The sequence below is a fragment of the Epinephelus fuscoguttatus genome, linkage group LG3 (genome assembly GCF_011397635.1).
Source record: "Epinephelus fuscoguttatus linkage group LG3, E.fuscoguttatus.final_Chr_v1".
In the NCBI taxonomy this organism is placed as follows: Eukaryota; Metazoa; Chordata; class Actinopteri; order Perciformes; family Serranidae; genus Epinephelus; species Epinephelus fuscoguttatus.
Window position 1 is genome coordinate 31556000 of NC_064754.1, and position 26300 is coordinate 31582299.

General features: G+C 41.5%; 1 protein-coding gene across 1 annotated transcript; it reads right to left on the reverse strand.

Moving 5' to 3' along the window:
* Positions 1-2276: 2276 nt before the first annotated feature.
* On the reverse strand, positions 2277-21305 carry LOC125885457 (adhesion G protein-coupled receptor E5). The gene is made up of 17 exons (XM_049571001.1): positions 20624-21305; positions 16999-17073; positions 16334-16477; positions 16120-16251; positions 13235-13378; positions 12887-12930; positions 12572-12682; positions 12317-12470; positions 12117-12236; positions 11831-12030; positions 11493-11660; positions 10042-10236; positions 6896-7113; positions 6597-6755; positions 5420-5588; positions 5145-5246; positions 2277-4140 (listed from the first exon to the last, which is right to left on the reverse strand). The coding sequence occupies exons 1-17, from the start codon at positions 20652-20654 to the stop codon at positions 4099-4101; spliced, it is 2208 nt and encodes a 735-aa protein (XP_049426958.1). The 5' UTR covers positions 20655-21305; the 3' UTR covers positions 2277-4098.
* Positions 21306-26300: the final 4995 nt, after the last annotated feature.

A 26300-nucleotide genomic window follows, 5' to 3' on the forward strand; every position in this document is an offset into this window, starting at 1 on the left:
AGGGCACCCTGGAGAAATGCCACACTAGTTAAAGAATACAAAAGAGTATGTAGACTAGCTGAACGCAGGTGGCGAAATAACAAACTCCAGGTATATTACGACATTTGCAAAGAGAGTCTTCACAACTATAACCAGGAACTGAAGAATGCAAGGCAATCATATTTTTCAGAGATTATCAATAGAAACAATAATAATGCCCGCACACTTTTTTCTGTAGTGGACAGACTGACCAACCCCACAGCATCACTCCCTCCTGAACTACTGTCTAACAAGTCATGAAATGACTTTGCAGCCTTCTTCACAAACAAAATATTACAGATAAGACAGGCAGTGTGCAGCTCCAGCTCAGGAATGATAACACTTGTGCCTTCCTGTCCTCTGGTTAATCTAGGACATTTTAGCCTCCTAGATTACACAACTCAAACAGAAACAGTGTCAAAATTAAAGCCCACAACATGCTGCCTTGATATTCTGCCTTCAAACTTTTTTAAAACCATTTTTAACTGCATAGCTCCAGATGTACTGCAGATAATAAATACTTCTCTTAAAGCAGGCCAGTTTCCCCAGGCCTTGAAAACTGCAGTAATAAAACCTCTCCTAAAAAAATCAAATCTGGACGCCACAACAATTAGTAACTATAGGCCAATATCAAATCTGCCATTTTTGGGGAAAATCACTGAAAGGGTTGTCTTTCAGCAAATCCATACTTTTATGATGCAAAACAATCTTTTTAACACATTTCAGTCTGGATTTGGGACACATCACAGCACTGAGACTGTAGTTATCAAAATCTTAAATGATATTCATCAGAATAATGATGCATGCAAATCCTCTGTCCTGGTATTACTAGATCTCAGTGCTGCATTTGATACAGTTGATCATAATATACTACTTAGCAGATTGGAAAAGTGGGTGGGACTTACCTGCACTGTGCTACAATGGTTCAAATCTTACTTACAAGATAGGGACTTTTTTGTGTCAATTGGTAACCATGAATCTGAGCGAACTACGATCACATGTGGGGTTCCTCAAGGGTCCATTCTCGGACCACTTCTATTCAACATCTATATGCTACCCCTAGCCCAGATTATGGAACATCACAACATCTCCTATCATACGTATGCCGACGACACACAACTCTATATCTCAGTGTCATCACACAACTACAGTCCCTTACTCTCATTGAGTAACTGTATTCATCAAATCAGTGACTGGATGTGCCAGAATTTTCTCCAGCTAAATCCAGAAAAGACAGAGGTATTAATTTTTGGCCCTAGAAATGAAAGGGCAAAGATCAGCGCCCACCTTGGCTCTATGTCATTGACAGCTACAAATCAAGCCAGAGATCTTGGTGTTATTATTAACTCAGACTTGAACTTCAACAGCCATTTAAAGTTTATTACTAAATCTGCCTATTACCACCTGAAAAATATAGCTAGAATTAAGGGGATTCTGTCTAAACAAGACATGGAAAAACTTATTCATGCATTCATTTTTAGTAGGTTGTATTATTGCAATGGCTTATTTACAGGCTTTAACAAAAAAATCAATCAGACAGCTGCAGCTGATTCAGATCGCTGCTGCCAGAGTCCTTACAAACACCAGGAAAAGGACCATATTACACCGGTCATTAAATCGCTACACTGGCTTCCTGTGAGTCAAGGAATAGATTTTAAAATCTTACTGCTGGTCTACAAAGCCCTAAATGGTCACGGACCACAATACATGCTTGATCTACTGGTTCTCTACGAAGCATCCAGACCCCTTAGGTCATCTGGGTTTGTTGTGTGTTCCAAGAACAAGATCCAAGCAAGGTGAGGCAGCATTCAGTTATTACGCTCCTCACCTGTGGAACAAACTTCCTGTAGATCTGAGGTCTGCTCAAACTGTCAGCTCCTTTAAATCAGGGCTAAAAACACTCTTGTTTACTGAAGCGTACTCTTAGATTAAATACTTACCTGCTGTATTCTACTGCCCGTACTTTTTAACTACACACTGCTGATTTATGCCTTTTATTATTCTACTTCTTTTCTTATCCTGACTGTTCAATGTATTGAGCCTGTTTTTATTTTATGTTACTGTATTTTATTATTATCACTATCATTCTCAGTTTCTATTTCCCTTTTTAATTGACTGTTTTTATTGTTTTAAATTGTGTCTTGTTGCTTTTAATGTCTCTGTAAAGCACTTTGAATTACCTTGTGTTGAATTGTGCTATACAAATAAACTTGCCTTGCCTGTCTGGAATAATGCTGACAAACCACACACTTAACAGATTGTTCAGATGAAGCAGAAGCTTTAATAAATCTCGCGGTGCATAGTCTTCAAAGAAAACAGTACCAAACAACATACAACAAAACAAAGTAGAAAAATAAGTTCATATACCTTCAAACTGTAACGCCTATAGTATATTCTAACAAGAACCTCACATTCACAGATGCTGCAAAATGTGCATAGCTTTTTCACATAAAAAATACATTTTGCAATGCATGAATTAAAGGTATCGATGGTCACAAAACAGTGCAGCCACACGTAAGAACCTACAAACAGTTTAGCTGTTGAAACCCACACACATGAGGTCTTCATCACATTAAAAGACTGACTTGGATTCTAGCACAGCTTCTGTTTTCTCTGCAGATCAAAGTCTCTGATCATTTTTTATAACAATTAAAAATTATAATTGATAGCTTTATTACAACAAGTAAACTGTTCAGGTCCTTTAAACGAGGCTGGTTCTCAAGTTTTCTTGATTATCACATGCACCATGTGAACTACGATGTGCTGGATTATCATTTTTACAACAGAAAAGTGCAATAACATAAACTCATGTCTGTACAGCTCCCATCAGACCTCATCAAAATGACTGAATAGTTCTCATTTCAGGGATTTGATACCTTACAGTCACTGACAATGTGTGGAGGAATAACTACTGTAATAAAAAAAAAAACATATGACACCAAAATGGAATTTTATTCCATAATCACAATTTGATTACAGGAAACTGAGGGCTTATCAGAAGGGTGGGCCTCTTTCTGTGAATTTCCCAAGAAACTATTTTGGGCTTGATTTGTTTTCCTGTTTGCTAATTCAAAAGAAGTAATATATCTTCTCATACATCGGTGACAGAAAGCACAGCTCAGCTGTAAATCGAGAAAGATTCTTTAAGATTAGCCACAAGTGATTAAAAAAAACACTTATTTTGTTTAAACTTGAGAAACAACAGATGCAAAATCCTTCCAAGAGCCCACATGGGATTTGCCGGGACATGAAGGGAACGTCAGAGGCACTCCGTCAGTCATTTGCATGCTCAGCAAGCTGTTTCTTTATCATACTGTTAACCACAGTACATGGACACAAATATTTTCTGTGAGGAGCCCCATAACAAAAAGCACCCTCACCCTTATTTTTACATAAAACATGTATATAAAATACAGCGCAAACTGTCTGCTCATGCTTTAAACATAAAGAGCATCACTCATATTTTCTTGTAGCCTACATAAAATAGACTTTATAGTCTGCACTTGAAAATAAATAGTCTATGTCAGTATTTTACTTTAAACCCCTCCGAAGGCAATACAGCTTATATTGTGATATGTTTTGGAAGAACCATTAAGAAACACCTTCACTTTCACTTAAAGAGTTCCTGAATAAACACTTTAGAAGTTGGCTACTTCTTGCCTGCTGTGACAATAATGACACACTAAAACAAAAATTCAGTCATTATCAACACAACTTGATCAATCATTAAATCACTGTAGAGCAACAACAGTGAGGGGAATAAGCAAAAAGTGGTAAATGGTAGACTCTCTGACCCATAATGCAATTCACTGGCAGATGATGCTACTCAGATTAGTGGAGTTTTTTAGTTTGGTCCCATTAACTTCTCTCTCTCTTGTTAAATGTCACATGAGACATCTCGGATTTATCGTGTGACCTTTTGGAGGGCCCCTGATTACTTTTTCAACTGACATCGAGGTGAGTTAATAATGACTGAATTTTTATTTGAAGTCATCCAAACCTTTAAAATGAGGCCTTACTCAGCCCAGAAAGCTTAAAGGTGGGATAGTTTGTCTTTGGGGGAGGATAAAAGATATTACTTTATATTTGGGATTCTCCGGTGTGGTGTCCACTCCGAGAACCCTGAATGAAGACAAACAGCACAATGTCAGAAACAATGTTAGACGACATAATGTTGTGTCTGCAGCAATGGGAGAGGTACAATTTTATTAACATAAAGCAGCAGTATCAAAATGTAAAAATATTCTATAATTAGGAAAAGTCAGGCATTAAAAAGTATACTTAAGTTAACATTATTATGTATTGTCAACAAAATGTAGTTAGTAGGTATGCTATGCAGGAATTGTTGACTACTAACATGCATTTTTTAATTTTTTTTGGCACTTTGCCTGTTATTTTTGTAGCAGCACAGTGGTGCTGTAGTGAGCATTAGCCCTTTTGATTTAGCCCTGATGATTGCGAGGACAAGGAGGGCACACAATTCCTTGTCTCCCCAGTGGCTCATCTTTACAGTGTCTGTCAGGTTTGTGTTTCCCTCTTACTAGTAGCTGCTCATTCCTGCTATCAGCTGTTTCCTGTTTATCCACCGCCAGTGGTTCGCACTTGCGGTGTCAACAGCCCCTCCCACAAGTCTTCAATAGCCCCTCCTGTTGCGGAAGGCCGCCTCGGTCTTTTTAAACTAAAAGGGTTCAGCCAATATGACTACCCTACGAGGCGGAAAATTGGGCACCTCGGATCAACACACCAATCCGGCTCTGTGTGTCTAAACGCTCGCAGCTTGCAGGCAAAACAGCCCAACATTCATGGAAAATCTGGCAGTGTAAAAGGGGCTTCTGTCACCTCACAGCAAAAGGGTTCCTGCTTCAAACCCAGGGTGGGAGATCCCCTTCTGTGTGGAGTTTGTATGTTCTCCCTGTCAACGTGGGTTTACTCTGGGTACTCCAGCTTCCTCCCACAGTCCAAAGACATGCAGGTTAACTGGTGACTCTAAATTGGCCATAGGTGTGAATGTGAGTGTGAATGGTTGTGTGTCTCTATGCGTCAGCCAAAGTTGTACTTAAGTAGGCTAACAGCAGTTTAATGTATGTGTGAGAGAGTGACAGTGAGTGATGTCACTTGATGCTTACTTGTGACTGACTGCTGGAGGGATTTGTGCTGCTGAAGTCCGAGTATCTCTTCTTCTGTGGTGTGCAGATACAGGAGAGGAAATGGGCGTACTCCTCTCTGACCTGCAGGGGGCAGCAGAACATCAGGCAAAAATCCACTGCTCAGATTCCTCTTACACTTCCTCATGTTTCTTTTTTTTATACTTTTATCTTATCTCTTTCTCAGCCTCATGCATACAGACCCGGTTACACACACACACAAACACACACACACACACACACCTGTCATATCCTACCTGTTTGGACAGTAGGCAGTGCATGATGAAGACCAGTGCTCCCTGCAGGCTGTTGAGGATAGTGAAGATATATGCCACTACTATGCTGTCATCTTCAAACATGAAGGCTCCGAACATCCACATCAGACCCAGTATGCAAATCTGGGCGATAGCTGTCACGGTGAAAGCTCTGCAGACAAAACAGAAGGATGGAAGAGGGTGGTAATGGGTCAGAGAAAAGACAACAGATAGAGAATGAAAGGAAAGATTAACATGACATGAATGAGTCAGATACCACTCCAGTATCTGGAAAATCCCTGAAGAGCGGAAAGGAATAGTAAAGGGGGGATTGGTGCAAAGCAAAGCAGCTGTTAACTGTCTATTGAGAGACGGTGGAAGAAGAGAAACCAAAGAGAACTGATGAATATAGAAGATAAGCTTAATGGGAAAATCCACACTCAGAAGCACTGCTTTAAAAATACCCAGCAATGGACTCTTGAGGCATGGGCCCCTTGAGGTATTTGGTGATTAATTCCTCTTATTCCTACTAATCAATATCATTCTCATTAACATACAGAGGAGATTAATAGCATATAAAAGTTTAATCATCTAGGACACCAGGTTTTAATCTAAGTCCCTTAGAACCAGAGAAATTCATCTAAAATTTGGATAGCGTACCACATTTTCCACTGACAGAATTTTTTTAAATATAATCTAATGCTGTCTAAGTTTTTCCTACCTGAAAAAATACTCCCTTTATTTTAGCACAAGCGCTTCACATTCCCAGTTCCCTGGACCAAACTGAACAGCACTGATTAATGAACCAGTTTATTCAAAGATGGATTTTTTTTAATCAAAGGGAAGATGTGTTCTGCAGCTGCACATGTTTATACAGTGGTGTCTACAAATGCATTGAGTGGAGTAAAAAATGAGCGTGCACAGATGAAGGTAGGAGCCTTTCAGTAGCGTTAGAGAGCAGAGCTGGTACTATGAAAACACTTGCTACATTTTTCCCCCCACAATACTCTCACATTCTTTCCATCCGTGCATTTTTCAGTTCCCCAAGCTGCTCCATTTAGCCGACATATGGTGCGGACATGCGCAGTGGAACAAGTGAGGGTCACATTACGGAACACATTACAACAGCAGGAGCGGACACACACAAAAAAGCCACAAGCAAACAAACACACAGACTGACTTAATTTTGTGCAGTTTGGAGAGGTCTGGGTTGAGGCTGGTGAACTTCTGGGCAAGCCTCCAGACGGTGACGATGAAGAAGAAGACGTTGATGATGATGATGAAGCACACAGGGCCGAAGAAACTCCAGATGAGGCCGTCTTTCAGGGACAGCCAGCAGCTGTTAGGAGGGAGGAAACACATGTGCATGACAGGGTTTTTCCTGACGTCATCGAGACAGATAACAGCAGGTCTGTGTAATGCACTGATGTAATCGCTATCACACATCAAGTATGCAAACACACATCGTGTAACACTTACTACTGGTCAGTGCCGTATCCATCTGGTCTAGAGATGGCAGATATAATGACGATAACAAGTGGTGTCCCATAACCAGCGAGGTATAAGTAGAGGGGTCGAATGGTGGCATTGAACACCAGGACCACCATGCGGTACAGCTGAACCCCTTCTAACAGCATCCAGGCAAACACCCCCAAGAAGAAGAAGTGTAGCAGCCCTGCAACAAACCTGCAGCCGCCCTGTAATAACATAACATGACAACACAAAGAGAGACAAAATCAGAGAGGAGGGAGTGGAGGAATGAAATGTCTCACAGCAGTAATCTGATAAAGGCAATACTATGAAAAGGAAATGTTCAAGTTCTTTTTGATGTTCATGAGCTCCATTAGATTACAGTCAGGGACAGATCACACTAAAATGATAAACATGTTTTTTCCTCTTAGCTGCAGTGTTAATTATCAGTCTAAATTGTTTTTGTGTGAGTTGCAGTGTTGGAGATAGCAGCCAGTCTCTTGAATATAATGAAACTAGACAGCACTTGGCTTGTGGTGATCAAAGCACCCAGAAAAAACATTTGAAAAACTCAAAAGCAGTATCTCTTTCCAGAAATCATGACCCAGTTACTCAAGATAACCTTGTTGTGAGCGGTTTCATGTAGGGACTGTTTTCTTTCGACCAAACTACACCTGCCAACTGTATCACTGTACATCAAAACATTGTACTTTCTCGTTTGAGCCGCACCTCGTTTTCAAACTGTATGGTTTACCTAAAATGAACAATGACAGCAATATTGTACATGATGACCAACACTAAAATCAAACCGCGTAGTTGTCCCTTCATTGTTGTGACATTAGAAAGTGTCACATTTACCTTACAAGTGTACTCTTCAATGTTTTGTTTACTCCATGGATTTGTCCCGCATGGAAATTCTGACCAATCAAGAGCAGCTTTCTCGCGCAAGGCATTTGATCTGGTCCACTTGTAAATGATGCAGTGAGAACACGAACCAACTCTAGGCATTTGTGCAACTTTGTAACAAAATAAGTCCCTGACTCGGACCAAAGCAAGCAAAGTCTAGTGCTGTGTCTCAAATCACATACTTCTGTACTTACACTTAATATTTTGAGTGCATAGTGCGTTCACACTGAGAAGTATGGAAAAATGCAGTGCACTACGGCATGGTGCACTCAAAACAGTCAAGACGTTGAGTGTGGAATTATAGACACTTCTCGTCCTCAATGGTCACCATCTTGGCTACGTAGCAGAATGGGAGGGACCACTTTTCAAACTGTAAATGGCGGCCGAGGACCGTGCGACCGTGAACGTCGCTGCATTGTACAAATACATGTGTTTTTTGCACTGAGCACCGCTACACTGTTGTTGGGTATAAGCCAGCAGTATGTTTATTGGGTTAGTTTAGCAGTCTGATTTGGTACCACCAATGACAACTCGAATGCTAATGCTAGTTTGCTAACTAGCTAATTTGAGGTCATCATTTCCAGTGAGTGCACAACAGCGGTGTTTGGTTTGAGACAACACTACCCTGTCGAAATTTGCGCACTACGCCAATGAGTACATAGTGCACTTAGTATACAACATAGAAGTGTACTAACGGAAATGTGATTTGAGACACACCATAGGTCTGAAGGCACCTTTAGCTAGCTTTGTGATGCCAGGTGAGTTAAGGGTAGATGCACACTTCCTTCTGCATGGTGATATGATTGGTTTGTGTGGTTTGGTGGAAAGAAAATCATTTCTACATAAAACTGCTCACAGCAAGGACTATGGGTTATCCTAGTAACCAGGCCATGACTTCTGGAAAGACGTTTTCAAGTGTATTTTTTGGCAATTTGATCACCACCAGGTGCTATCTAGGTCCATTATACTTATACAGCTGATATAACACTCATCAACTCACACCAAAATAATTTAGATTGATAAATAGCACTAGGGAGGCACGGCGGTGTGGTGGTTAGCACTGTCGCCTCACAGCAAGAGGGTTGCCGGTTCAGTCCCGGGTGTGGGAGCCCTTCTGTGCGGAGTTTGCATGTTCTCCCCGTGTCAGTGTGGGTTTTCTCCGGCTTCCTCCCATAGTCCAAAGACATGCAGATTGGGGACTAGGTTAATTGATAACTCTAAATTGTCCATAGGTGTGAATGTGAGCGTGAACGGTTGTTTGTCTCTGTGTATCGGCCCTGCAGCCGACCTGTCCAGGGTGTACCCTGCCTCTCGCGCAATGTCAGCTGGGATAGGCTCCAGCCCACCCGCGACCCTCAAGAGGATGAAGCGGTTAGAAGAATGAATGAAATGGCACTACAGGTGAGAGGAAAAATATGTCATTTTGATTTGGGGTTGAACTGACCCTTTAAGAAGGAATACCACTCACATGTAAAAGTACTAATTTCAGCCCTTTCAAAACCTACATCATTAAACATATATAATATTATTGCATCATTCAATAATTCAATCCAATAATTCATTTCGTTTGATCATCATTTCAATATTGTTGCATGTCGATGTGGTGCTAAATTTAACTACTTCATATACTGTTGGATGGCTTCATCTATGAAAATGTAACACGAACTGGTTATGTGTGATTACTGTAATAGCTATAGCTTTCAAATTACTGTGGTTGAGTAAAAATGAGTTCAAGCTGAAATACTGTGGAGTACCATGTAAGGTTGCATAAAATGGAAAGTATAAGTTCCCCAAAACTGTACTTCAGTAGAGATATTTTGCACCAGAGATTATGACATAGGTATTACAATGTCGCTCTCTACAAGTATGTGAGAACAAACAAACTTCCTTTTTGGTCATTTTGGGATTTTCCACTCCACTGTCAGCCTTCTCAAGAGTACTGTCTCTGAAAAAGTCTCGAAGCAGAGTTTTCCCCCTTTTTCGCCTCAAGATAACCACAAGGGGACTCAGCTGTAACGTGGCAGGAAGACGGGCTTGAGGTTTAATATTGCAGGAATGCTCTGATGTTGATGTGAAGAGAGCCTCTTCAGTTATTAACTGGGCTCTCTGCTTTGTTGCATGTAAACAGGAAGATGAGTGGGACCCACTGTCAACATTTTAATCCAATTACTTCCTTATTAAAGACAAGGTCATGTTCAGATTATTGCAGTCCGTGTGACTGAAGTCGCTAGCTGCTTGCACAAACATACCACAGGTTCAGTTCGTGAAATGCCAGCCAGAAAGATGAGGTCAGCCATGAAGAGGCAGATACAGAGGTGCAGGTGGATGGTGGTGCGGGTCCCTTGTATGGAGCGGCAGAACTTGAACGTCATGATGCACAGTATGAGACACAGCAGGGAGATGGTCAGCCCGATCTTGGTCACCAACTGGAGCCCAAAGGTGTGCTAGTAGAGAAGACATGTTAGGTCCCAAAGTGTTTAACTGGAGGTACAGTATGAGGTTATAATTTACAACATAATGTGTGTGTGTTTACAGCAACAATAATGCCACTGTTGTTGCTTTAGAATATGTTATAATGGAAAATGTCATCATGAAATAAAAACAGACTTGAAATAAAATGTCTATAATGAAATAATAACAAACAAATAAACTGAATTATTATAAAAATTAAAGGTCCTGTATGTGACATTCAGAGCATTATTAAAGCAGCAAACCACTATTTGCTATGTAAAGATATGGTGGAGTAATGGCGTCCTGAGCAGAGGATGAAGCAACGTCACCTTTGCATGTGTTGTAATCTGAGTTTCTCTGTGGTTTGTTGTGGTAAGCGGCCCACTGGCTAGTTCATTGCATTGCTTTGCACTGCACTTATTCAGCAGTTACAGATGATATCAGATATTGTTGCAAGATACAGCGCTGGAGGCAAGACCCAGGTAATTCCAATGAAAGCTGCTCAGTGGCGCACAAAGCCATTAAAGCTTATTTTCCACAGTATGAAATGACCCAGATCTTCTGTATTGTGGGGCCCAAAGAGCATGTATTAATTATCTATTAATTATCTATTAAACTACATTAAAGAGCAGCTATTTTCCACAGGGCGAGCCAGCTAACTTCCAGTTTAGCGCTCCGCTAACTTAAACAGGGATATCATGATTTAATCATGCAGCTCTTCTAGACTTTAGAAATGTTATCGAATCAAATTCTAATAGTAAAACAAGTCATTTCGCAGGGATTGTGACCATCAGAAATATGTATCCACTGGTTTTCAGATTTCTCACTCACAATGTGAGTCTTTCTGGGCCCAGCAGCTTCATGTGATGGACCCCAAAGTTAGCAAGAATCTAAATTTGGCTTCAAAGACTGGCATTGTTTCTGGGGCTTTTGTAGTGTCCATCCGCAGCCATGTCCATGTTAAGAACCGTGTCCAGACAACTCATATACTCCGAATTTTGGATAGAGCCTGTTTAATAATGAGTTTAAATAACTTCTTCAGTTATTTCACTAATTTTTTGTTCATTTATATATTTTACTACTGGACATGAGGGGGTTCCACACAGATGATTCTGCTACGAGGCCAAAATTATTTTAAATGTTACCAAAGAGAAACAGTTTGTTTCATTGCTTTATTTGCACATCATAAAAACTACTTTCTTAGTGGGGTTGTCCAATGTGTGCGTGTGTGTGTGTGTGTGTTTCTTACCTTTATCGGGTAGAGTGCCATGAGAACAGCAAAGCTGCTCAGGTGTTCACACATACACACTGTGTGTGTGGCGGTGGACTGTTGTTTATGACAACCATCTGTGGACCAGGCCCCGCTCTCAGTCCAGTACGCACAGATGTAGCTCACCTGAGGAGACTCGTCTCGGGCCTATGTGCACAAAACAATTCCATCATGTCAAGAGTAGGCTTTGTGTTTTATTCATATTTTCATATTCCAGTGATCCCAACTGTTGTGACTATAGTGGCTACACAAAAATACACTGGTAGAAGTTGGACCACACTGAGAGGAGAGGACTGAAGGACAGATGGTGGGACTACCTTGAGATGTCTGAGGGTGATGCTGACATTGCTGCTCAGGTTCTGAGTGGATGGGTTGGAGACCACAACAGACACAACTCGAGAGGAGATCTGAAGGGAGGGATGCACTCCATTTCGTTCATGTCCCGTGATCTCATCAAAGGACCGGTTAACAGATATCTCAAGGTTCCTGTAGCTCAACAATGCAGCCAGAGCAAAACCTGGAAGAGACAAAAAGAAATATGATAGCGTTCACTGACAAACATTAAAACTGTGCCTTATTTATCAAAAGAGAAGAGAGGTTTACCAGGGTATGGTCCTTCCCCAGCTGCTATTGTCCAGTCAGTGTCGAGTGTAGCGTTCTCATTGGTCAGATGGATAGGGCCAGTTGGTCGAGTCCTCCCCCTCTGCACTGCAATCTGTGCGTCTATTTGAACAGATAGCTCATTTCAAATGATGCAGGTTCACATTTGCTTTCCCCACTGTCGTTTATTAAACTCCCCCTACCTGTCTCAGTGGTCTCTAGCTTGGTGTGGTTGTCTTTGAGCTGTGGGCCAATCAGCATAATAGCATTCTCCACAGTTTCAAGCAATCCGCTCACATCTTCAACGCTGTCCAGGTGACGGGGCGACAGGATGGTCTCGGTCGCTGTGAAAAGTTTCTGTCCACATGGAAGGAAACAACAGGGGGAATTTAAGAATACTGTAGGTGTTTGCATGTGTGAGAATGAGTGTGTCTGAGTTTTCTGTCTGCTGGTCTGACCTCCAGTAGAGCCTCTCCATCAGTCTTCCCTTCACCAGCGGTGCTCGGGTTAGAAAGAGCCAAACAGCTGTTTTTCATCATGAACAAAATGTCTGCCAGGCCTTCAAGCGACTAAGAGGAAGAGAATAATAGGACTATTCAGTTTGCCTTATACTAAAGTTCATATACTTAACCCTACAGTGCCTCGGGATGGTTTAGTGACTGAAATGTTCTCACACTTGTCCCTGCACTCTGAGCTGCAAGTGTGAAAATAAACCCTTTAATATGTAGCATAATACAGTCATAATAATATTTTAATCTAAATGTGCATCTTACCGGTGCAGGCCCGCTGTTTCCATTAAAGTTGTCACACTTTAGCTCTAGATGGAACAGAGATGAATCATCAGATTATTATCTCAGCAGTCGTGATTCTTCACTACACTATGCACTGAAAGCAGTGGAGTGTGATCAAATCTACGCCGCAAAGCAGCAGCACTGGACAGGAAGTCATACCATTATCCTGTGAGCCATACACCACAGGTTGTCTGCAGTCAGATGAGTCAACACAGAAAATACCCAGAGCTACTACAATGACATCTGTGTTGAGATGTTTAGTCAAGAATAGTAAGAGGTTTTGAAACGAGGCAACGAAAGAAAGTAGTGGTCATGTACGCAGACAGTCACCTGAACATGGGGTCCTTTTGTTGCCGTAATTGCTGTATCCCTTTGAACAGCTGCACCAGTAACTCCCATTGGTGTTTACACAAGTCCCTTTTGGTCCACAGAGGTCTTCTTTTTGCATTGCAGCCTCCTTGCATTCATCTATGTCTGTGTGAGGAGAGAGGAGAGAGAACAGAGACGTAAGTAATTACTGGCATTCTTCAAGGGCAAAGTCAGACCAGTGTGAAACAAATCTGAATATAGCAGGTACTGCATATGGGAGAAACTTCTCAGCAATGTAACTCGCGATACGGTCGTGTGAGTATTTTTCGTTGTTGGCAAAAGGATCTTAGACAAGTTCTGCACTTTCCCGGCAGCTGGTGTTGTGAGATGTTGTTAAGAGCTGCAATTTGTACTGGCAGGAGGCAGGAGATGGCTTTGCAGTTTAGATCATAGTACAGGGAGTAACAATAGTTATATCATGATGAAACAAAAGCATGTGTAACCTATTGAAGATCAGGCTGTTTTTTGTTTCTGAAATGTCCCTTAAGGTGAAGGGGAGCTATTCATTTCCTCATACTTTCATAACTATTACCTTTTTTTTATGTGAGAAGCATACCCATGTCCCTGTTAAATTACCCTGTAATTGTTGTTAGAGCTGCTGTTTCTGTTCTTAACTGCAAAGCTTCGGGATTTCCCAAAGGATGAATCGAAGAATCGGAAAAGAGAACCACTCTCCTCCTCTTACAAATATTTTTTTTTCCTTTAGTAAATGCATCAATATCAGTAAGTCAGTTTGCTTAATGACTCACCTCTACTTGTGTTGCCGTTACACTATGTTCTATTTAACGTTCACCAAGTGAGGTGCTGATCACTGGCTATAGATGTGAAAGTAAGAAACAGTTGGTGCGTACTCTGGCTTTGTATGCACCACTTCTCCTTTATTTTGATGAAGTTTCAGCCCACAGGCCTTCTTCGAGCCATGATTGTTGATCTTAAAGAAGGTCAAGTCATCTAAATAAAAGAGATATGCATATGGAGCCAGCGTGTGCAACACTGGTGTCCTACTTTCCACACTATGTTGTATAATCAATAAGGCCTCAGTATGCTTGTTACATACTGGCACGGGCAAGAAAATCAGCTAAACTGGAGTACAGAGGACATGTAGACATCGTTATCATCTGATGATCAAATAGCAGCAAGTAGCTGAGATGCTCCGGGAAACTTTGACATTTTTGCAGCTTTTAGGAGACAGTGCATTGTCTTTTCCATTTGGATTCAGTCTTCAGTCTAAAGGTCCGCACACATCAAACCAGCATCAAAGAACTAGTGGCGACAAAGAGCGACTGTTGCATCGCCACACATCGCCCACGTCTTAGCCAAAAAAGCTGCACTTCAAGACACCTCTAACTGTACGTTCAAACCAACAGCAACCAGAGCTTCCAAAATGGCGGAAGTCATTCATTTTCAATGAGAGCCCGGCGACTTGGGCGACCTGGTCGTCAGCCACGCGTCTTGGGTGACCAAAGTGACCGGAGTGCCACCGGAGGGGAGTTAAAACTTGTTTAACTTTATGGTAATGTGCTCTGACACGGTTCGGCGACAACCAATCGGAACGCTGATGTGCTTCGATGAAGCAGGTCCCAGAGAACAAGCCACGTAACTTTGGTTCCTACAGCACACTTGTTCCAACAGTAGATACCGAGAAGTTGATTACCTGCGTTCTCTCCCACTCAGTCTTGATTAATGTGTTGCTGTTTGGTTACAGAGACCAAAACAAAAAGAATGAGGCTTGGGACCATGTTGCGGAGGTAGTTGGTTGGTCAGGTGAGTTTTAAAGTGTGTAATGTTAGTAATAGAAGAGAGAATTGCAGGCTAATGTTGCGACGTAGCATGCAAGTCTTCTTTGCTTGGTTTGAATGGGCTGACATACGTTTTCTGTTTTCATTGACCAAACGTAACTTTCTATTGGCCAACTGTGAGCTTTTTGACTGGACAACAGCAAGCAGCATATACCTGTACGCTGCTTTCAAGCCAGTAGTTTGTACTTACACGATCGAACACTCAATGATTCATGTGACGAGCGACTAAAGTGACCAAAGCTGCCATAAATATTTTTGACAGTCATGCTTCTTGACTTTGCCTCTTTGAAAGCTTCTGGTGTGAACGTACAGTAAGACTACAGCCAACACCCAATTAGCACATATATTCTGCATCTGCGTGAGAGGAAATAACTCTCCATGCCAGCAGGTGGCAGTGGTCCTTATTCGTCATTCAGAAAATGAAGACCGACAGGATGTATTCAGAAAACAAGTTACCAGTGAGCACCTTAACAACACAACACAAAATTGAAAGAACAAATGGCGAACAGTAGCACAAATGATCAGGAAACATTTCTGCTGAAGAGCTCAATGGCTGAGAAAAATTGTGTTTCCTAATATAACATGTTTGTTTCGTTCTCAAGTCCTCTTGACTTCAGTTGTTTGTTTGCTTTCCTCATTTCTGTTCCTCTTCTCATCCACGGAGCTGAACTGCCAATCAGCATGATTTTGTTCACCTACAGGCTCCGCTGTCTCTGACACATATTCAAGATGCTGTACTGGCCATTAAAGAAGCCAACAAGGGCTGACTGGTGCTAATGGCGTGGAACACACTAAAACTACCCTGATAATGACCGATAGCCAACCAACAGTTTGGTGTGTCAGGGCCTTAATGGTTACAATTAAAAGCAGTGTGAAAGGCCTGCTGTCATAGCCTCTTCCTGGTCTTTGTCTCCCACCTGTCGAGGCATGCTGGCTTTCATCTCTATGATTCTGTTAAACACATTGTTTTGTGATTTCAGCAAACTTCCAGCACAGCACCAATCAACTGCAGACAAATGTAGACACAAATAAGTAGACACTACTCACCTGCGCAGCTTCCAGGGCTACCGGAGGTGTTGATGTACCCAGAGTGGCAGGTGCACTCATAGCTTCCAATCAGGTTTGAACAATTTGCAGCGGGGCCACATACATTGCCCTGATCAGTGCACTCGTTTATATCTGCCAGAGGAACAAGTGAAGACAGACCAGTTGGACAAGAGAGAAACATAGGTCACACACACTAACACACACTCAGGCTCACCTTGGCAATGTCCCCCTAGCGTGAAGTTAACACTCCCTCTGAGGTTTCTAAATCCCGACCAGCACTGACAGTAATAGCTGCCATTCGTGTTGAAGCAGTGTGAGTAATTCCCACATGGTTCTTGTTCTTTGCACTCATCCACGTCTGTAGATTTAGATGCAAATAAATAAAAACAAAGAGAGTACAGTTACAGTGGTGAATCTCACAGAACAACACATAATAAGACATGTTTTTGCTGTGACTCTGTCAATAGATCGTAAACTTCTCATTTTGATTTTAAGCACTCTTTCTTATGAGCTCTTTTTCTTTAAGCTCCTCAGTCCATCATAATCACCAGGATGAGGTTACAGCACTGCTGTCAGGGCACTTGTATTTATTTTTTCTAGTTGTTTGAAATTGTAATGATCCAAGAATTTAAACCTCTTCTGCTGTTGTTTTCATTGCAATCCACACTGGAAATGAGCACTACAAGTTGAATTCCTAAAATGGAAAAACTAAGTGAATTGTAACAAATAAGGCTACTTTTCCCGGGCGACTCCAGTAAAAGGCATTGGAAATGCAAAACAGCACCTGTCTTGAGTAGAAGCCACAAAAAAAGCAGTGGTGGACAGATGCAGGACAGTGGAGAGGGCCAGTTTCAATGAGAGGTCATGGCAGATTATTACCAGTGCATGGACCGGATTCTGATGTGAAGCCCTCTGGACACTCAGAGGAGCATTTAGCCAGCATACACAATAATCCTGCAGGGACACAGAGAGAGGGGATTTAGTTTCAATTCACAGTTAAAGCAAAATCTGAACAAGGAAGACACAGCAGAGCAACCGAACCTGTGTGTTGTGCCCACTTTTTAAGGCATTCAGCCAGTCAGGCCTTTATGGGAAATTTCCAAGCATGGTTCTTCCCAGAAAGGACATTTGAATGGTCCAAGTAACCCTTGAGCCTTGAGCTGGCTCCAAAAGCCATTTAACTGGTGACATTTGAACAGAAAATAAACTTTAAGTGCAACCCTGCACCCAGTAGTGGTGCCCCATTTCCATTTTTGTCATTGCACTTAAAGCGTGCCACTGATCAAACTGCAACAAATGACAAATCTTATCCAGACTAAAAAGTCCAGAGTTAGATGCAGCTCTGCCGTGGAGCTATTACAGTTTTCAGTGACAATGCTTTTCATCCACACGTCAAAAAGTATCCCTCTGCTGTAAAAAGTTTAGAGGACGCAGCTGCAGTCGGCTTAGATTTACAGCAATGGTGGTCCAGAGTCATGGCAAAATAAAAACATGTCAAAAAGCTTTGAAGGTTTTACTTTTAAATGTCACAAAATAGAAATGCGAATTAGACGCATTTCTATTAACTGCTCTGAAGCATATAATCTAGGCTATGCAAAGCGTACTTTCATCAGAAGTGGGTGCTACACTAATCCAACAGAGCAGCAGAAGTACAGGTTGCAAACTGGAAACAAAAAAAGCGCCTTGGCCATCTAACCAATCTATGAGAAAAAAATAGAGAGCTTTAATTGCTCTGTCATGTCAGACAGCCATGTTTCATGCTGTCCACAGGTGAAGACAAATCCTGCCTCTATAGAAATATCCAAAAAGACAGCTAACAGCAAAAACAGCTGATCAGTCATGTATGTGAAATCTTCGCTACATCCGAAGCTATTCTGCGAAGGCGTTTCCATATCCTAAAAAAACTGTTTTGTGTAATTCAGAAAGCTTTTCTGATGTGATATTTAAAATTGGAAATAAAAATCTGTTTATGGAAACACAGCTTATGTGTCTCTATCACCTATCTGCTAACACAGTCTAATGTCTGGCCCAGTTCCTCTGTCCTCTGAGATAGAGGATATATTTTATAGAAGTGCAACTTCTTGTCCACTGAAATAGTCACATAAGACAGCTGGTAAGTAAGCTTGACCTTTGTGTCACAGTTTTGTTGAGTTAAATATATGCATTTCCTATTTTAGTGTGTTTGTTTTCATCTTCCATGGCTCCACCCCCTTCCTGTCAGATTACCTACACCACAGCAGACACATGTCAGTCACATTTTCTGACTCATGAGTCACTGGTAAAGCAGAAAACAGCGCTTTGGGCTATAAGAAAATAGCCCAAATCCCAATCTAGTGTTTCCCTCCCTCAATCACAATGAGCCGTCTGTTGTTGCTGGAGCTCCCACAGAAACTCCACTTCAGGAAAACCAGGCCAAATTCGACAGTGTCAGTGAGTGTGTGAAACAGTGTGACTGCGTCTAACTTGATGACTAAATAACTGTGGACAGAAACAAAGTCTGGAAATACACAAAGACTGACTTTGTGTTCGACTCGCAGCTGACTTTCATTCACCAGTAAGCACAGTGGTGAATGAGTGTAGTTGTCTGTAACATAAACGCTTCTCTCTGTGTCTCTTCTGGCGTACATTTCTTCATAAACTGTATGTTGCATTTTTTTCTCTGTCTCTCTTCCTGTCACATTACATTTGGGCCTGACAGAAAGTGGAAGTTATCCACGCAGCCACAGCATGAGCCTTTTTGCATGCACCATTGTTTGCCTCCGTCACCATGTGTGTGATGTGCATGAGAGCAGCTGCATTTTCTTAGAACTCACATGTCTCATTTTACTCAGATCAAAAGTCAAGCTGACTGCTCAATGCTGTTTAGTCACATGTTTACACATCAGTACCTGTTTCAAGATTAAGACAATCTTTGCTTCTGCTGACCTTTGAAACGACAGCACTGACAAATAACAACTCAACTCCTCGGTGTTTAGTAAACATTCAAAATTGCGATGCAGATTTTAGCTATTACCAATAAAACAAACCGTGGACCAGCTTCAGCTCGTGTTCTACAAGCTAGTAGCATAAGAGCAGAAACTTAGATCATGAGCAGCTGCTGTTCTGGCTCTTCATAGTAAAAAAAAAAGGAAAAAAAAGTATTTGACACACAATTTTAGGGTCATAAATCATAGAATAGCTCCTCTGGAGAGAAACAACAAGTTTGTAAGAGCTGTGCTATTTTTGACTTTTGATAGCAGAATTTTACATAAAGTAGCAGCCACTCTTGTATTCTCAAACTGGGCCTCCAATACACCGTAGCTGGTTTCAAACTTTTTAAAACCAAAATATACAGTATATTATGCAGTACTGTAAGTCAGCATTTATTTGTTTATTCATTGTTTTTTTTTATCACCACCTTATGGCTAACAGGTTAACAAATGGTTGGCAAATATTTACACATCCAGCAGACATGAAGCACCCTTAGCATTTATTTAAATAAATAATTATAAAGGATTTATAACAATGAATAATCCTGATAATGATAAATTTATAAGTATTTGCTCTTATTTTATCTCTATTTTTCGTCTCCACCAACTTATGAGTTGAATATTTGCTGCAGGAAACCAGGTTGATGAGAGTGATAGAAACCAAAACCATAAAACTGTGGGCCCGAAAACCAAACCACTGAGTGGCAAGAAGCTGTGGTTAAGAAACAGCAACATGATCATTAGATACAACAGATAAATAAATGAACAGAATTCATATTGACAGACACTTTTTCTTGTATTTTTTTTTTTTTAAATTTCATTTCAGTTGTCATTTTGCATTTTCAGGTGTAACCAGCAAGCTGTGTTATAAACATGTTGGTGGTGAGTTTCTGAAATTTGACTGACACGGATGTAAAAACCCCATCCTATAAAGGTTTGCGGTTTATAGATTCTTCACGTTTTGAGTCACTGTGTGTCATCAGACCTCTGCACATTACCACAACACATTTAGACTCTGGGTTTATTTTAATCTGACAGCCTGAGAAGCTGCTCCAACTGACCTGGTCAGTCCTGCAGCACCAATCCAGACACTACACAGCAGCCTCTCTGACCTCCATCCGTACATCACAGTAGCAAACACAGCTGGGTGGCTGCTCAGGGCTCACTGTGACTGATGTTGCACATGAGACCTTGAATAAGGTTTCTAAAACTGTCATCCTGAATTTACAAGTTGTGACCACTGGTAGTAGATGTTATATTAGTGGTTAAGGTTATTTAAAATTGAGAAGAATGAATGAAGAAATAACACTTACATATGTTTCTATAGTTGCCACATATTACTAAAAAAAAGTGTTAGAAACAAAAACTAGAAGTACATCAATTGCAGTGTTACATTTCTTAACTTCCCTGTACTTGTAATTTTTTCTTTTTTCGCAACTGTCACACACCCACCCAGTCATACACACACACACACACACACACACACACACACACACACACACACACACACACAGTGCTCTCATTGATAGACTTACCAAGAAGAAGTAGCTCCTTCCCACACCCCATGTCAAAGGTAATATTTCCACACTGCTGATGACTTTAACAGAACTATGATATAGTTGTTAATCTTGTTAATCTGGTTGATGTCCTCCTTTCACAAAGTTTAAGAAAGATTTTTCAGACTTCTCTGTAGTCCGAGGTCCATAAAATCCAGTATGAGAGTGAAAAAATACAAAGATAAATCCTTTCTGTACGGGATAATTGTATGTGTGTGTGGCAGGAAAAATAACGGTGAACCTTCACCAGCTTTCTTCCTCTCTCAGATTCAGACTCTCAGTCTGAGCACGCCTTGTTGTCCCCGGCTCCCCACCCCTTTCTCTGTCTCTGTCTCCCTCTCTCTGTCTCTCTGTTTCTCTGATTCTCTCTCTGTCTTTCTTTTCCTCCCTTTCACTTATCTCAGTGGCCTTGTCTCTGTCATGTCACTCTTTCTTGGTCTTTTCACTCCGTATCTCACCATTTGAACACATTCCTCACACTGGCACCATATCACATTGCTCACACAAACACCCCCTCTGTCCACGCCGTCTTTCACATTTCCCTTTACGCTCCAGCGGGCTCTATTTCAGGAGCTATTCACAACACTCTCATGAGAGACAGAGAAAGAGAGGAGGGGGGAACAGAGACTGAAGAGAGGCCGATGACTAACACTCAATCTAAACAGCTGCTGCTGTACTTGAGTTTTGCCAGTAAGTGATCGTATATCTGTTCCCAGTCTCCCCCCAGCTCCTGCTCCCACAGTCTCCTCCTACTTTCCCTGCTTTCCCCCCCAAATGTTCAGCCCTTCACCCAAAGCCAGTGACAGACCTTCTGCGTTTTCCCAACCCCCCAGACAGCAACAAAACAGACCGGGACGGATGCAGGATGACCTCTATTAAAGTGAAATTCACCACCAAATCACACTGATGTGGTTCAGAGAAAACAGGGTGGTAAACAACTCTCTTCAAGAGAGTCTTTATAACTCTATCATCTAATGACATAAAGCTCTTAACTAAAACAATCCAATACAGCAATCCAGTGTGATTTATCACCACATCAAGATCCAAAATAACTAGGCCTAATAAAACTCACTCAAAGAAGCTTAATAATGCTGTGAAATATGTGAGGAGTCTTTGGCTTGAGTGTTTGGTTTGGCAAGTGCTGGCTGAGGCTAACTACATGGAAAGAAAAACCCAAACTTAATTGCAGCAGCAGGTTCAGCTTTAACCGTTATGCTCCATTCGCCATGGTTACTGTTGCTACATCTGACAAGCACGAGTGTAGTCTACAGTAGGTGAGTTTACACAGACACTCATATTCTACTAATTGTTTGCATAGTAGCCAAATGAGAATAAAAATGCCTCATATGTCTTGGAAGAGACTGACCTGATCCGATTAGGTCTGAAGGGATTTTATATCGGGTTAAAAGGGATGATAAAACCTTTAATAATCTGTTAAATAGGGAAATATTATTGCAATATAACTATGGATCGCTTAATTTCATCTTTTTTCTCTGGTTGGAATAAATATGTTCTTTCTTTGTGTGTTTGTTCCACATGGAGTTAAAATTAGTTGATGGTCGGTAGTGTAGTGGAGAGTGTATGCAAACTGTAAAACTTCAGTTAAAAGCCTAGCCCCAACTGAACACCAAGTCCCTTTTACCAGCCTGGTGTGGCTACACATTTTGACAAATAAACGTTTGTCTCAATTGGAAGTCTGGTCTGGTTCCCAAGCAGTTCAGTCTTTTAATAGATGTTCTTCACATGTATAAAAGCGGGTTGTTGGCTACCTCAAATTATGTGTCCATTCCTCCTCTATAAGGGTCCTCAGATTAGAGGAATCAAAAGGGCTTTTCTCAAATGTGAATCCAAGTTTTGAGTATCGTTTTAACAGGATAAAGTGGTGAACTCCACGAGTGCCATAACTCTCTGTATATATTCGTACTGGTTTAAATTTGCTGAACAAAGTTTTGTGTGAAAGGAATTAAAAGCCTATCCCAAATATAAGCCTGTTGATTTCAGCAATATAAGTAAATAATAGCCCAGGCTACTAATAGAAGTTTTATAGTAGACGGGGTATACCCACCTCTTTTTCTGTACAGTATAATCACCACATGGCCAAAAAGTCATTGTAATATAGGAGAGTATACCCACATCCTCCCTGGCAACCTACCTATCTACGCTGTAGCACACCCACCTCATTAACTACCACTACACCACTGGTGACATTGCTCCTGCGAGGGACAGAAACATAGTGGTTGCAACTTTATTTGAGAAAGATTTGAGGGTTTTTCAACCAAGTCTTTGAAAAGATGAAAAATGCCAGGAATCTCAGGATTTATTTTCTCAGTAAATTTCGGGGGGAAAAAAGTCTTCTTCGTCTTTTTCTGTTATATTTCTGTTATATTTCCAGCAGAATAAGTGTCTTTGCACACGTCAAAAAAAAATTGATTCAGATTAAATACTTTGGGTCATGATAACGGTAGAGCTGGAATCTAATATCAGGATGATTTAAATCGGGCAAAATAAATATTACACGTTATCTGCGGCTACAACTGTGGGAGGTTTTGGTAGATGAAATTCTTAATAATTTCATAAACAATAGGACAAAAGCAGGCTCTTTTGTAGCATGCAATTTTGCTGTCTTATAATGTCAGCTTTCCCTGGCAGATTTTATCAGCTGTAGCTAGCCAGCTAATTAAGCTAGTATTAGTTAAAACCTTGAATCTAGCTTACTTTTTAATGTCCTCAGCTGACTTTTACACTCACAAGTGATTGTGTGTGGGGTTCTGCATGCTGCCAAACACAGGTGACCTTTTACTCTACTGTACCAAAACACATCCTGTTCGACACAGAAGACCGCAGCTGCTGTGCTGCGTTGCTAATGTGCTGCTCATGCTATGGCTCTTAGATCGTCACGATGTAACCACATCCTCAGGAAGTGTGCTAGGCTTCAAGGTAATTTTTCACAGTGGCCCTTTGAGTCCATCATGTGTTGGCATTAGGCTCAAAAAGACATCTGTAAATCAATCACAATCCCAGCAAAATGACTTATTTCACTACTTAATCTGATGACATTTGGAAAGTCTAGAAGAGTCGCACAATTAACTCACCGGAAGTAGCCAGCTTGGCCAGTGGAAGTCTCTAGTGCGCCTACTCTTTGGGCCCAATGATGCAGAAGCAACATTGATCATCCGGAAGATTTTATTTGCACAGGTAAACATTTTTGGCTGTATGGAGCACTAAGCAACTTTTATAGAAATGAAATGGGTCCTGCCTCCAAGGCTATATCCAGGTCTCTTAAAATTCTTCAGGGTAACACTGACTGGGGTTGCAGGTGTGTAAACTCTCCCAAATCCAATAGAGCAGGACAGAGCTAGCATTGTTGCTAATAGCATCCAGGGCCACCTTTTATACCGTCAATAAATATCACACAATGGCTTTGCTTATCGTGAACAGGGCACACACATAACGTTGAACCCCACGCTAATGGAGTTAGTTAATGTTATCGAGCTAGTTAGGTGCATGCTAACAATAGCAGCTTAACTTAAAACTCCTCCTACTCACCCATAAAGCCCTCCACAACCAGGCCCCCTCTTACCTCACAGACCTGCTCCACCCTTACACCCCTTCCTGCAGCCTCCGCTCTTCCAATGCCAATCTTCTCACCGTCCCCAAGACCAAGCACAGAACCTGGGGGGACAGAGCCTTCTCCGTTGCTGCCCCCACCCTCTGGAACTCCCTCCCAAAACACATCCGTGACTGCACTGACCTCCCATCGTTCAAATCACTACTCAAAACTCACCTGTTCCGTTCTGCTTTTAATGTTTAGCTACTTTTTTATTCATTTATTTATTTATTTGTTTTACACTCCCATTGCTACTCCTCTTTGTCTTTGATGTATTTTGCTGTAAATTGTTTTTTGATGTGTTTTTAACCTATTTCTGTAAAGTGACTTTGAGAACTTTGGAAAGCGCTTTATAAATAAAATGTATTATTATTATTAAAGCAGATAAACAAGCTGTTAAATCTGCTTTTTTATATTGAGGCCCCTGTGTTAGGACCCAATTGCAGCACAAAAGAGACCAGGAACAGTTTGACATTTACTGTTACAATTTGGCAGGTTCAGGGCAGGACTAGTAAGTAGCACACAATACAATTCAATACTCCAGCAATGTTTCTTCACTAAGTCCTTGGCAGGCCGACTGGTTATGCAGGCCGCACTTGGCCAGGAGGCAGGTGAGTGAGCAGTGGCATTAGCCCAACAAGAAACACAGTTCACTTCAGAAATAGACAAGGAGGAGCAGGCAAGGGACATAGTCAGAGTGGCAGAAAATCCGGAACTAGGTAAGTACACAATCCAAGCAGACAAACCACAGGGGGAAAGGCACAAGACAGGTCAAGGCCAGGCAGAGGGTCGAGAAGCCAGCAGGTAAGTACTCACAGGAGGCACACACAATGGCATGTGTGGCTACGCAGTGAAAATCTCTGGACCACAGGTAAGCTGACTGGAACCGTCGTGTTGTCGTCGGATGGTAATGCCAAGCAGCCACAGGCCAACAGGAACCAACAATGCCGAAGCAGGTCTTGAGGTCCGGGACAGAAGGCTGAGGCGTTTACTGGGAATCAGACGAAGCAGGCAGGTCAGAGGCAGGCAGGGTCAGCGATGGGAGCTTAGTCCGGAATAAAGTCCTGGAGAGTCTTGCATGAGTGGCAAAGAACAATATGGCAATGGTGGGGTATATGTACATGCTGAGAGTAATGAGGAACAGGTGAACTGAGTTGCTTGATCAGGTGGGCGTGGTCGACAGGCAGGAACGGGAAAAGTATAGACAGATGATTGGTTGGCAGGTAGGAGTGGCAGAGAGGCAGGATAAGTGCAAAATTACTGACTGAGGGCTGAGTGTCTGTGCATGCATGAAAGAGCAGCGACTAGGAATGCAAAACTGTGACATACCGTTGCCTACAGATTCTTGTAGATATGTTTGTAGAGTTTACTAAATTGTGATTTAATGACTCCTGTTCAGCAGAGGGGTTTAGCAAACAGTTGAATTTTGCTCTACTTCAGATGCAAGAGGACAACAAAATAAATATGCAAACCACAACAGCTGTGAAGGAGAGGATAGAAACCCAGGTGGGATGAAGAAAACGAAAGAGTATGTTCGCATATTAAGAAACTGAAATCGAGTGGTAAGTAGGGTAACATACCATACTTAATTTGCATGAGGGAGATTTAGATTCATATTTTTTGCAGATATGTGAGATGATAGTAGTCACAGTTACCAAATAGCATGCAGCAGCAACACCATCCACATATCTTCAATTTATGGCAAACTCATACAGGAAGCATGTGGCACACATGATGGATATAGATGGGTTATTTGTGCATTATTTAGATGTGATGGTGAAGCAAGTGGTCACTAACTCTGATCTGTTTCCACTGAGAAAAACATGCACAACTGTTGCACAACATACTGTAGCTGTTGCACACAGTGTCAGCAATTTCTATAACAAGTCAGTTCTGTGTTCTCAGCCTTTCTCAGCTTAACCACGGGGATATAAAATCTAGTTGTTACAGCCTCTTTTCCTCCCTTCAGTCTCTCATTGTTGCTTTCTGTCTTGGTTCTCTTAAGCATCCCCTTGACTCTCTGTCATCGTTTTTCATCATATTGGCGCA